This window comes from Marmota marmota, unplaced genomic scaffold, assembly GCF_001458135.2.
Source record: "Marmota marmota marmota unplaced genomic scaffold, marMar, whole genome shotgun sequence".
Taxonomy (NCBI): domain Eukaryota; kingdom Metazoa; phylum Chordata; class Mammalia; order Rodentia; family Sciuridae; genus Marmota; species Marmota marmota.
This window is the reverse complement of record NW_026000222.1, coordinates 11,975,772-11,989,480: the sequence shown is the minus strand read 5'-3', so window position 1 is coordinate 11,989,480 and position 13,709 is coordinate 11,975,772. Positions and strand designations below refer to the sequence as shown.

The window sequence follows — 13,709 nt, the reverse complement described above, 5'->3', positions numbered from 1 at the left end:
ATCATTTTCAGAATTCACCTGACTTCCTAGGTCCCTTTGCCTACAGCTCTGCATATAAGCCAAATTCCATGTCTAAGGTAACCAAGCCACCTTGTCCCTTCCTGGCCATTAATTTTCTGTTCCACAAGTGCACATCTCCCCACTTGCACGGGGGTCCAGCTCCTGTGGAAGATCACTGTATAAGCCAAGGATGGGCCAGGGTGAGGGGCAGTTACAACTTTCAGAAGGGGATGATGGGCACCAGCTACCAGGAGGCAGGAAAGGGCGAGGTTTCTCCCAAGAAGGATGTGTGCAGGTCCAGTGGGGGCTCGAGAAGTGCCTGTCTATGGACAGGCAGCAGGGAACGGGCCAGGTCAAGTAATAAGAGCACATGGAAAATACAGCCCAGCAAGTCCCTGGGCCAGAGAGAAGATGAATTCTGTCCTGGAGAGGGGAGCCCTACCCATGTCAGGGAGAGCTGCCAGCTGCCCCCCTGGGCAGTAGAGGAGGCAGAAGTCACCTCTCATGCTCTTCCCTGTTCTCAGCTTAGTCCCTAGAGCAAAGCCCAAGCCCAGAATGACCTGGCCATCTCAGTGAGGGCATCTGGTTTTCTACAGCATTCCTGCCCTGATGGGACCTTCCCTGAAAGTCTCTATATGATCCCTCCCAGGTACTGTGATATCACCACCCCCAGCCTGGCAGTAGCTGCTCTTGAACAGAGGGACAGACAGCTGAGAGGACAAAAGGCCCCTTTCTTCCTCGCCTCTTCCCAATCATCCATCCCATTCCACCAACTCCCAGCAAGACCCAGAAAAACAAGCCCTCATGTCTCCTCTTCCTCCCCCTCCACCCACCCCCGCCCCCAAGAAACTTTTAAGTGTATCAGACACATCGACTGCATTAAACACGATGAATTTTTAAGGCATGAGTTGGCAGGTTACCATGGCTGCCTTTGCCCTGAGGGGCACACTGCCGAGGATTGATTGAAATAAATAAAACAGATTTACAATTTTCATACTTGGGAAGCAGAGAGTTGGAAGGGAAGGGAGCAAGGGGGAGGGGCAGGACACATTGAAACTCGAGGGCTTTCAGAACCTCATAGGGGAAGCCTCTCCTTCCTCTCCCACCCTAGGGTTCTGCTAACCCAAAAGCTACTTGCTCTTTAAATTCCTGAAGGAGCCCAGCTGTTGGGCCGGACATTGCAGACAGTATGCCTTCTGTGGTGGGAAGGGCTGTGGGCTTCTGCATTCTCTCCCCTCCATGTTAGGTTGCACACTGGGATTGGTGGGAGACCCCCAGCATCTCCTAGAACTCCCATGCCCCCTTGGGGTTGTGCAAGGGACCTGGATATCCACTGCTAGCCAGTATAGAAAGGAAATGAGCCGTCCACTGGTGGGAGTGGCTGAGGATAGAAGTGAAGGGAGGAAGCCCAGGCCAGAGGGAAAAGGAAAGAGGGGAGATGGAATGACATGACCAGCCCCAAGGCCACTTGTGGGTGTGGGGAAGAGTCTACACCAACCACTGAGAGCATTACCTGTCCAGTCATGTGCTAGGGCCCCCTGTCCAGGGCTGGCACTGACCAGCATGGGAGCACAGGCCTGACCCACCAAGGAGCTGAGTTTGCAGCAGGACCTGTCCAGCCTGTGGTGCAGGAGAATCGGTCCTGCCTAAGTAGGAGACAGAGGTTCTAATGCCAGACAGCAGAGAAGCAGAGGCACAAAGAGCTAGATAGGGCAGCATTGGGGCCCCCCAGACCCCAAATCGAGAGTTTAGAGCAGTTTGAGGAGGCAGAAGACATCACTGGCAGTCTAACAGGAGGCTGCCAGTGCAGTCATCCAGACCCTGCTTCTCATGTACCACTAACAAGACACCTCTCAGGGACTGGTTCCATTGATTGCACCAGGGACAGTGGGAGAGGGTCAGGGAGAACTAAAGAGCTGGGACATACCCACCCTGCCTGGGACATGCCCTCCCTCCTGGCCACAGTTGTCCTCCTACCAGCTGAGGCTTACAGTTTCTGTTTGTTGTGGGCCAGTTAGTGCTGAGAGGCAAGCGAGGGCTGGAGCAGAGCTGGACGGTATTAATAGCAACTGGAAAGGTTGCAGCGGGAGGTGGGCACTCCCAGCTCAGCACCGCCAGCTCTGCTCAGGAGACTTGAGTCGAGTCTCTCCCCCACAGGCCAGCTGTTCTGTGCTCTGCTAGGGGATTTCTTAGTGTGGTGACATTGTTTGGGACAGTAGAGAATGTCAGATGTCCAGGGGAAGATGATCACTCACCTCCGTTTCCCCTTAAACTCGGGTCCCTCTGGTGCCCTTCCCACACCTTGCTCTGTAATAGCCTGGGGTTGGCTTGCCAGAGGAGTAGGCCGTGCCCGGCACCCTGCAGGCCCACACTGTCTGGCCAGCTGGCACCCAGGCATTCCTGAGCTTAAGCCTCTCCCGTCCGCCCAGGCTGAATGCTCACCCAGCATCCCCGCCATGGGTCAGAGGCCTCATCTGCTTCTGCCTCTTGTCATTCCCTAAAAATAAGCCAGGCCTGAGGAAGGAGGGAGTGCAGGAGGGAGCGGGCAGCAGCAGGCACTGCCCTGTGTGTGGAATGGCTCCCTCCCCGGCCACCCTCAGGTCCTCGTGCAGTGTTGTAGCAATCGCAGTGTAGGCAGGGGTGGTGGGGTGTCAGCATACCTTTATTGGGTGACAAAGCCAGAGGAGTCACAAATGGGAGTCAGCATGAGTGTCACGAGCAAATGGCCAAGGGACCAGGGAATTATTTGTTGACAGTGTGGATGGGGGAGGCCATGTTTGATCTTGGCGGTTTTGCCCATCCTGTTCTCGGAGCAGAGGAGTAGGGTCATGGGAAAAAGTCTCCCCTGAAGCCACATGGCAAAGTTGAGATTCCCCAGGCAAAGCCTGGTGGAATTCTTACCCTTCAAGGGTCCTGTGAACTTGGGCCTCTTCCCTTTAGGGCCCTCATTGCAGTTTGGGGCCCCTGCTCCTTGCAGATAGTGCTGTGAAGGAGGCCCTTCCCAGCTTCTCCCACTGGGGGCTCCAGTTGTTCCCAGCACCTATACCCTCACACCTTGCCCTGCCCTGCTTCCAGGCACCCAGGGTGGTTCCACTGTGAAAGGACCTGTCCACAATCCTCCCACTACCATATGGACTTCTTCATGCTCCACACAGGCCCCCAGGATGACCCCTCAGCCTCAGGAGCCAAATGGCCAAGAGAAGCCCTTGGCTGCAGAAGCAGCCCTTGCTCCTATGGAGAGTGGTGTCCATGTGGTAGCTCTTCTGCTCTGTGCAGAACCCCAGAAGTTGAGGGTTAAAGCCACCAGGAGGTCTTATCCTCCAAACCAAGGTTTGACTTATGCTGAGTTGGCCTGTCAGGTCCCTGGAGGAGAAGCAGCATGTGGCCCCTTTCCTACCACCTGGGACAGAACAGAGAAGAGCTGTCCCTCTGCTGATTTACAGCCATGTGGCTACAGTGTGACTGTCTAGTCTAGGGCCATCCAGAGGCATGAGGCCCCACAAGGCCAAAGAGTACTTGGCAAAGCAGCTTTTGTCGTGGGCTGTCGCCAAGGCAAGCAGCAGTCCGGGCCTGGAGCTTGGTGCGTGGTGATGCTTAACCAGTGTCAGTGGTTGAAGACAGTGATAGAGGATCACAGCAGCTGGCAGGTGTGGGACAGCCACTTCCAGGCAGACACTGCCTCAGAGTGCTGTGCCTGTCCCAGTAACATCCAGGCCTTGGTCTTCTGAGACTGACCCAAAGAAAGACATTTCTATGAGCAAGACAGCACTGTCTCAGCTGGTAAGGGAAAGCGACGACCCCTCTCCTGGGTCCTAGAGAGTTCAGGATGGGCACGTTGTTCCTCTGAGAACTCCTGGTATGTGGCAGAGGAAGCAATGAGAAGCTGCTGCTCCCAGCTTGAAACCACACCTGGGAGGAGGGGAACAACGGTCCAGGCTACAGCAGGCGGCCCAAAGGGAGAGGCAGCGCCATGACCATCGGGGCTCCAGTCTGTGTGCAAGAGCCACGGCCCCCCGGCGCAGCCCGGACGAAGGCCCACGGCTTCACTGCCAAGTGGGGAGCCCTTCCTGGTGGTCGTGCCTCCTCCCTCCTGGCCACGGCTGTCCTCCTCCCCACCCCACTCCCTGGTCAGGCTGCACACCAGAGGTCTCTTACCAACAAAGCACATATGGATGTGCATCCTGTCCACCTCCAAGATGGCGCAAGAGGTGCCCTGTGTCCTCATTCAGGTTCCCTCCCACCCCACCTCTCTGCCTTGTCCCCAAGCACTTTCCAGGCCATTGTCTCATGATGAATAGCACTTTAATGTGGGTATGAAAAAATATGGGCAAATGTATAATACTTGCAAGCTGTGTTCCATTATTGACGCTATGCTTGAGAGCCAGGCAGGCTGCTCAAGCCGGGCTGGGGCTCACCAGAGAAGTGATGACGCAGCAGCCCTGCGAGGCAGCCATCTGCCAGGCCTCTACCCAGCAGGGATGGGCACCAGAGAAACAGAGTGTTGAAGAGAAACTTGGGCTCTGAAGCTGACTCTTCCAGCTCTGAATCTCCATTCCCCCTCCCCTGGTTAGCTGTGTGAGTGATGGTGTGGGTCCTTTCTGAACCTCAGACTCCTCTTCAGGGGGGTATTAATCCTATAACCTCTGTGCCTGCCCGGGTTGTGTGAGGAGTCAGCAAGAAGCCACAGGAGGGTAAAAATGGGAGTTCGTAACCCACTTGAATCAAATATATGAAATATGATATGTCAAGAGCTTTGTAATGTTTTGAACAACCAATAATAAAAATTAAAAAAAAAAAAAAAAGAAGAAGCCACAGGAGGGGCTCAGAAGCCAGGGCCAGGCACATGGAAACAGGCTGCCTGTGCAGATCCCGTCATGGATTGTGGTTGCAATGAAAAGTGGACCCCCCTTCTTCCTTCCCCACTTCTTGATCCCAGAGTAGATACTGGCATCCTGCTGTGACCTCAGAGCTCTCCAAGACAGGGTCCAGCTGAAGGACCCAGACTCAGCCTCCCCTCCACCTCCCCGCTGCCCTGGGCACCCAGGACAGGGCCGTGTACCTGGGGATGACCCAGAACAGAATAGGAGCTGCTGTTCCCGGCCATCACTGCCTGGCTGGATCCCGGGAGGTTCACATGGCACGTGTCGTCTATTCAGGGTGCCCTGACTTAGCTAAAACCGTCACTATTATTCCTCTCCTTGAGGTTTTGTGACCTGCATCCTGGGAGATTCCATGTCCCCAAACCAAGAATGTCTTGGGGTGAAGCAAGTTTGGCCCTCATCTCTGCTCTCTTCCCCTTGCCACAGCCACAGGACTGGCACTGCCAGGAACATAGCCCTGGGAGCCACTGACCCCCGAGGAGCCCTTCCTGGTTCTGCCCAGCACCCTCCTGGGGCCAGGGAAGCAGCGAATGTCCAGAGCATGCTGGAGGGCTCCCCAACACTGTGCGCTCTGGTGCCTGTTCCTAGCTCTCCCTCCCCTCTGCAGTCTTGTCTCCAGCGGGGAACTCCTGACAAGGAGGTGCTGATTTGAGTGTGAATAGTGTGCCCCAAAGGGCCACATGTTAAAGACTTGGTCCTCGGAGTGGTGCTGCTGGGAGTTGCTATGAGCCTTCAGGAGGTAGGGCCTTATGGGAGGGTCTTAGGTCACTGGGGACATGACCTTGAAGGGGATTGTGAGACTTCTCTCCTCAGTGCCTCTGCTTTCTGCCTTCTCATGTAAGTGGTTTGCTCCACTATGTGCTCCCACCATGATGTGCCCCCCTCACCAGAGGCCCTGGCCTGGTGGGCATGAGGGCGAAAGTGTAATGTCAGGGCAGTGTGCAGGAACTTGACTGAGGTGAGCAGAGAGAACGTGCTGGAATGGAGTCTAGCATGAAGACTCTAAGATAAGCAAGGTCCCTTTGTTCAGTGACACCTAACAGTGATGATGGAGAGGCTGTCGGACACCAGGCCCTCTTGGTTTGAGGCTCACGCGGGTCACAGACAAGGCCCTGCCTTTGCAACTCATATTCTAGTGAGTGAGACAGGAACCCAGCAAACAAGGACACAACGTGACATAGTGACTGACACTCTGAAAGACATTGGTCCCATTCTTAGAAAGGGCTGGTGGGAGGAGAGGGCACATCAGAGTGGCCTCCCCAGGACTCAGGGTGGAGCTGAGACCTTGGTCACAGTAGGGAGCCAGCCATGGGCCAGGCCATGGCAGAGCCTTTAGGCACAGCAGGCAAAGTGAGACCCAGAACAGAAGAAAAGCCCGAGAGGCTGGGACATCCCCAGTGAAGGACAGGACAAGCCGGGCTCTGTGTTAGATCCAGGAGGAATCCCCTGACGAGGCTAGAGCAAGGGCTGGCCGTGCATTCCATAGGATGGCCCCAGCTTGTGTGGGGAGGGTGAGAGAAATAGCAGGAGAGAGACCCAGCAAGACGTGGCTGGCACTTGCCCTGGTGCGATGGTAGCTAAGATGGGACCAGGAGGCCGAGGCAGGAGGTGCTCTGAAGGTGAGGCTCCTGGACCTAATGGCCTGATGGCAGGGCCGAGTGATGGAGGAGGGCTCCTTGGGTTGGGCTTGAGCAACTGAGTGAGCAGTGACGTCGTTACTGAGACAGGAAGGGAGTCTCCAGGGACACCAAGAATGGGGTTGTGGTCCTACGAAGTTTGAAATGCCTTGTAGATGGCTGAGCAGGGCCATCCACCTGACAAGTGCTGTCCCACCCAGAGCTCAGCAGGGCTGGGGCCAGGGCCGCCCCTGATCGCCAGGCAACTTCGAACATATCCAGAATCCCATCAGGACCACTGGGAGATGCAGACCAGAGATGAGCAGAGGGACACCCCACCCTCAGAGGAAGGGGCGCAGTCAGGCGAGAGGAAAACCAGGAGAGGGTCGTGTCACCAGCAACAAAAGGAAAGTGTTTCCAGAAAACATCCCTGATCTGTAACGTGTCCCTTTCCCTAGGTTCTCTGGGACACCAGGAGACCTTGGCACCCGCCTCTCCTCACCAATCCTCTTATCCCTCCTCCCCTCAGAAACTCACGACTCATCCTCACGAGAGGCCACCCCTGCCCTCCAGCTGCTGCAGGTCCCTGCTGGGCTGGGCCAGCCTGAGGTTCCTGGAGAGCGCTGCCTGGCAGCAGCTCAGCTGCTAGCCTCTGTCATGGAGACGGCAGCAGCTGCAGGCGACGGGCATTTGCGACCATTTGTCAGAACACTCCCCTTCCACCCCGGCCTGCCCTTCTGGAACATTTCTGTCCCACAGCCTTGGAGACAGGACTCATCTAGGGGTGGGAGCATGAAGAGGGGACAGGAAGTACTGTCCCAAGTCGTAAGGAAGGAGGCCGGCTGTCACCTCCACACTGGGGGCCTTGGCCCCTGTGTGCTCATGCTGAACACTGGCATCTCACATGACATGTCTGACCACTAAGTATTTCCCCCACTTTACAGGCAAGCATTGCCCCACTTAAAAGTTGACGACATTGCTGCTCAGAGACATTGAGGTCACACAGCTGGCGGCCTGAGCCATCAGGCTCCAAAGCCTGTACCCACCCCCTAGTGCTGGGAGAGCCACCCAGGCCAGTATGTGAGTCAGAGATGAAGTGGCCCCTTGTCCATTTGTCCACTTCCCCCCACCCCCACACCACCCAGCTCCTCTGTGCCTCGGCCTTGGTTGGGTTTCTCTCATGGTCTCTTGCCCAAGCCTGTGGCTTCCAGCTGGGGCTAGGCTGCCGACGGCCTGCCCACTGTTTGCTCTTCGTGCTTTGTCCTCTCCATTACCAAATGCTCGGGGACTTTTCCCGGTTTGGGGGTGGGGCTGAATCTTCTCCAGCCTGGTCCCAAAGCCATGGCTGGTATTCAAAGGGAACAGGAAACCAGTTCCTGATAATGCTCCCAGAGTTCCAGATGAGTTGACTGCCTGGGAGGAAGTGGACATGTTTCAGGCATGTTGCCTCAAAATGTGGTTCTTGTTGTTCGGCACGCAGGACCCTGAGGCCTTAACCCCTTGTCTGGTGTCTGGTGTGTGGTGTTGCTATCCTGGGGCAGTGACTAGGAGTCAGGCAGATGATGACAGCCCCAGATGGGAGACTGTAAGGGCAAGGTGCCATGGGCCATCAGCCCACACCAACAAAAACACCATGCCACCCACCCACCCTCTCACCAGTCCTGTCCTCTTCCCAGTCCTGCCTCCCCACCCAACTGGGAAGCTGTTGCCCAGGTAACCTTGAAGTGCTCTTCCCTCAAGGCTGGGCCTCTGAGAGCACGTGGCCCAATGAACAGGTCAACAGGCTTCCTCTGAGTCTGTCCTCAAGACCCCCTTGTCCACTGTTGACATCCCCTTGCCTCAGGACCTGGAGAACCTGCTTTCCTTCACTCCCTGGGTTCTTCTTTTATAGCATGGAGGCTGTTTTCCACCAAGCCCAGTCCCACCCCCAGGACTCAGAGAAGAAACATGGCCTGTGGCACCAGTGGAGCCGGGGCTGGTCCCCCTCATGCTGCCACCCTGGCAAAGCCACTTCACTTCCCTGTTCCAGGTTCTTCATCTGTACTCTGAGGATAAAGCTGTCATAAGGGCCATTCAGCCCACAGGTGCCTACCAAGCCCCTGCGTCTGCAGCTGTCCCCCCAGCAGAGGATGCACATGAGCAACACAGACCCCTGACCTCAGAGGCTTTTGTGAGGGGACAGTAACAGTGACCCATGTGAGAAGAAGTTCTCAGATGAAGAGGAGATCTGCCCAGGCAGAAAAGGAGGCTTAGGGCTTAGGGTGTAGCTCAGTGGTAGAGCACTTGCCTAGCATGTGCAAGGTGCTGGGCTCAATCCCCAGTACTGCAAAAACAAGAGTAAGAATGCTAGCAGGCATGGTGGCACACGCCTGTGATCCCAGAGGCTCAGGAGGCTGAAGCAAGAGGATCACAAGTTCAAAGCCAGCCTGGGCAACCTAGTGAAACTGTCTCAAAGTTTTTAAAAGGCTGGGAATGTGGCTAAGGGGTAGTAGCACCCCTAGGAGGAGGCTCCCCAGGTCGAGGCCCAGAGGCATCCAGGGTGACCTAAGCATAAGTGCCGCTCTCCCTGTTTTCCAGGCAGCTCTGTCTCCTGTTGAACGCAGAAAACATCTTCCACTCAATGGCGGACATCCTACTCCGGGAGGAGGATCTCAAGTTTGCCTCTACCATGGTGCACACCCTCAACACCATCCTGCTCACCTCTACCGAACTCTTCCAGCTAAGAAATCAGCTCAAGGACCTGAAGACTCTGGTACTCCACGCCCATGGGCTCTGACCCCTGGTTTAGGCCATGTGCAAACAGGCACCCAGTGTCCCCTCAGCCTGGCCCAAGAGGAAACAGAGATGAAGTCAAGGTCTTCCCTGGTCCAGGGTAGAATGTGGAGGGTAAACAGCCAGCTATGGAGTGAGTCACACACTGCTGAGGTTTCTGCCCGCAGAAGGCTCCATGCCCTGTGCAAGGTCCATGTGCCCTGCCTGACCCACCAGCAGCCCTGACTTCTCTACTCACTGACCCGACTCCACCTGGTACCACAGCTCTCCTGGCTCAGGGCCCACCTGCTGGGCAAGGCCACCTCTTAGGTCAGGCTTCTGGATCAGAGACCTGCGGGGGAACTAGGGCTTAATTGTTCTCCCCCTTCTCCTTGCCCTGGCCCCTCTCCCAAAGCTGGACACATTCTGTCTCATAAAAGACCTTTACAGGGTGTCATGTTGCTGCCTGCACAGTCCTTTGGTTGAGGACACCCAAGGGCTGGTCAGAGAAAAGAGGGAGGTACTTGTGCAAGACAGGGAGAGACAGCCATCAGGCCCCTCTTATCCCAGCTGAGGGAGGGAGTAGGCTGCAGAGGCCACCAGGGGCTGGCACCGTCCTTGATGCAGGAGCTCCAGGGGTTTATTCCCCGATCTGGGCTTTGGTCACCTCCCCTCTGCTCCTCTGCCCAGCTCAGTCCCTGTGGATCCTGCCTTTACCCACCTCCCAGGAGTTGCAAGGACATCTAAGCCCATATATGAGGGCGTCTGGGGCCAAGGAGCTCAGAATGATCCAGGCCACAGCCCTGCCTTCCTCCTGTGGTTCCTTCCATACATATACAGAGGGCTTAAGAATTTTTCTTAGCGGTAGGGACTCCTCCGAGTGTGGGCTTCTGGGCTGGTGTCCGATGAAGGCCAAACATACAAGGTGGGCTGCCAGTGGGGAGGAAATGGCATTGGTGACAGAGAGGAGGACCCAGCCAGCATCTCCTAGCCCCAGGGGAAACTTCTTGGCCCACACCACCCAGCCTCCCAGACTCCAGGACCACAGAGTTCTGGGGAGGACAATGACTGTTATTTTGCCAGGGGCAGAAACGCCAGCACAAAGGGTAGGCTCGCTCCGACCAGGCCCTCATGCCACCACGTGGCTCTGTGGGGCTGGGAGGTAATGACAGGGTCTGAGGAGGAGCTGTCAGCGTTTCCTTTGTGACAGCTTGTTCCCAGCTGGGCTGCCAAACAGCTAGGGTGCTGAGTTGGCACCCTGGCTGCTCCCAAGGGCCCCCAGTTCTCAGGCCCTTCCAGGTCCTTCTCTCTGCAGGTCCACCTGGAGTGGAAGGGCAGGACCTCCTAACTGCTGCAGCTCTCTCCCCAGGAGAGCCAGAACCTCTTCTGCTGCCTGTACCGCTCCTGGTGCCACAACCCAGTCACCACGGTGTCCCTCTGCTTCCTTACCCAGAACTACCGGCACGCCTACGACCTCATCCAGAAGTTGTATCCTTTCTCACACTTCCGTTTGGTAACCGGCTGAGAGTTAGGAGGGGGCCTGCCATACTCCTGCCCCGCCCTCCCCTCTGACTCCAGGGCTGTGCCACCTGGGCCACCCCACCAGGGGCACCGTGAGGGGCGTGTTGGAGAATGCTGTTTGCAGCGAACGGCCATCTCAGAGCCGCCTTCACATCACAGTTTGCACCATTTTTGTGCAGGCTGAGAGGATGGGCAAGGCCTGGGAGTAAGACCACGCTGGGCTGCTGCAGGAGAGCCTAGGTGGGGTCTTTAAGTTGAGCTCTGCTGTTGGGACCTTCCAAGGCCACAGAGCCAGGGCCTGGGAAGCTCTGCGGATGACCCAGTGAGAGAAAACAGGCTGGACAGGAAGCTTCAAGAGGGGGAGCCGGCGCACACCTCAGTACCTACCTTACTGAAGACCTCCATGGCCGCGGCCAGATTTTCTTTAATGCTGAAAAGCAAACTAACCTCTAGTACGAACCTGAGGTGTGACTGTGGATCAGAGCTTTATTTAGGAGGCAAAAGTGGCCACCTTCCTCATGGGCCAGGAGCTAGGGGAGGAAGGAGGGACGTGAGGTGCTTCAGCGGAAGTCAGATGTGGCTGTGACTGGCTCCCTTCAGGGTGTCTTCTCTCCTTCCACGACCTGAACTTGCTCCTCTTGGCCACTTGTGTGACCTAGAGACAGGGAAGCCACTGCCCAGCTTCACTGCTTGCTACAGCCCTGACATTGGCCTGTGGTGGGCTGTCCTCTCAGAAACATGGGCCTTTCCTGCCCAGCCCTCCCTCTGCAGACTGCAGGACCATGATAAAGAGCCTCTCCAGGCCCAGTACCACTCCTGGTGCCTCAACCCAGTCACAGGGGCAAAGAGAAGAGAGCTGCCAGAGGGGAACCCGAGCACCCACACAGGAGGAACAGACAGGAAAAGAGGAGAATAGAAGTGTCCTTTGTATGCCAGATTATGGCTAGCAAGAGCCAGGCTCTGCCCAGGAAACCAGGGCCAAGTGGGAGGGATGTATGGAGCTCTGAGCTGGGGCTCAAGCCCCTGCAGTCCAGCCTCTGCCGGCTCTTGGGAAGGTATGGCCAGCCTGGCCCAACTCTACAGCTATGCTGGCCCACTGGGGAGACTTTTCCTTGACTGTCCACCCAGTGGGGACCTGGAGGTCACAGTGGACTTCCTCACCGAGGTGGACAAACTGGTGCAGCTGATTGAGTGTCCCATCTTCACATGTAAGGCTCCTCACTGTCACTTTTGTTAGCTGGCCTGGAGTAGGTGGGGTGGAGCCAAGCCCAGAGACAGACTCTTGGCTTAGTCTGCACAGGGAGGATCATCCCAGGGATGCTTCTGGAATGTCAAGAATGTAAGGCTGGGGATTACCAGGCTGAAAGGCCAGCTGGAGCAGGACTGGGGCACATGGAATTAGAATTTGGTCCTGCCTCTCTTCAAGGTGGGTCTCTTGGACATGGTCCAGTGCTTACACAAACCCACCTGAAGGTTAATATCAGGCCGTGACCCAAGGCTGTCCCCAGCCACCCATCCCTAGCATGCTGCCCTCCGCCCTGCATTTCTGTAGTTGTGGGGTACCCAGGCAACCCTGCCAGTTTTCCTCTTTGCCCAGGAGACATGCTCTCCTCTCTGAAAGAAGAGATGGCTGTAGTAGGAGCCAACGGGCAGGAGCTGCCTGCCGAGTAACACCCCGGCTAGATGTGCTAAAGTGGCAGCGGGCGGGGTAAGCACAGCTCTTGGCACCTCGACACAGGCATTGCCTACTCCCCGAAGCAGGCCACACTCTGAGTGACACACATGGGGTAGAGAAGCCAAGGGCAGCCCTGCCAGTGGCCACCTTCCAGGCCAGGCTGCCTGGGCCCCCAGCACTCTGGCAGCACCTCTGGTCCACCCAGCCTAAGCCATCAGCCCTCATTCTGGAGCCCAAAGCAAATGCAGGGGCTCAGGGCTTCCTCTTTTCCATTCAGAGAGCCAGCTTCTCAAAGCAGCAGGTCCAGTGACCCAGGTCCTAGAACAAGAAGGAGACCTGTTGTCAGCAGAGTGCCCTGCAGCTGTGTCCCAAGGGGGCCCTGGCCTGACTTCTCACTTCCTGAGGGTTCCTTGTGGCAGGACTGTATCTGAGGTCAGGTCCAGGCTAACCCTGGAGAAGCCACCAGCTCCCGCTCCTCAGCCAAGGACCTCTGTGGGCAAGGCATTGACAGCAGAGACGCAAGCCTGGCTTTGACCCTCACCCATCCCAGCTGAGTGGCCTGGACCCTGCTGGTGGGTGGCTGGCTCTGACACAAGGCAGTCCCAGCTTCCCCAACTACCAATGGAGGAAATGACTCAAAACTGTCCCTTGCTTCTCTAAAGCCATGTGGATAGTAAACAGGTTTCCTCTGTTGATCACCAGTCAACACAGAGGACTTCTACAACTCTGACGGGTGTGGGAATTCCTCCCCACCAGCAAGCAAGGAACATGAAGCAGACACCAGCCAGACATCCAACCAATCCAATTCAGTTCTGAAACTGCCTGAAGACAGCATCAGATCTCAGATTCCTCTGCTCCCCTTCACTTCAGATGCCAGTCACAAGCCCCAGGTTGCTTTCATTGTGCTTCTGACCAACTGGCTACAGTGCAGCCTTGGGTTCGGTTAATTTGTTGGAGCATCTCACAGAACTTGGGGAAACATGTTTGCCAGTTACTCCTAAAGGGTATTCCAAGAGACACAGATGAGGAGCCATGTGGGGTGAGGTGTAGGAAGGCCGTGCCACCCTGCAGATACTTTTGTACATCCCACTATCCAGAAGCTCTTGGAACCCAGTCCTTTGGGATTTTATGGAGGTTTCATCACTTAGCCATGCTTGATTAAATCACTGGCTGCTAGTGATCGGCTCAACCCTTAGTCCTCTCCACTCCTGCCTTTCAAGTGATCAGCCCCATCCTAAAGCTACCAAGGGCCTGTCTGCCATCAGG

The 13,709-nt window shown here is 56.3% G+C and overlaps 1 protein-coding gene across 1 annotated transcript in view; it reads left to right on the top strand.

Annotated features, from left to right (window-relative positions):
• Positions 1-13,709, top strand: part of Vac14 (VAC14 component of PIKFYVE complex) — a 103,722-nt gene that overhangs the window by 83,281 nt on the left and 6,732 nt on the right. Inside the window, 3 exon segments of the mRNA XM_015496103.2 lie at positions 9,074-9,248; positions 10,617-10,735; positions 11,897-11,976. Of these exon segments, the coding sequence (XP_015351589.1) occupies positions 9,074-9,248; positions 10,617-10,735; positions 11,897-11,976 (374 nt within the window).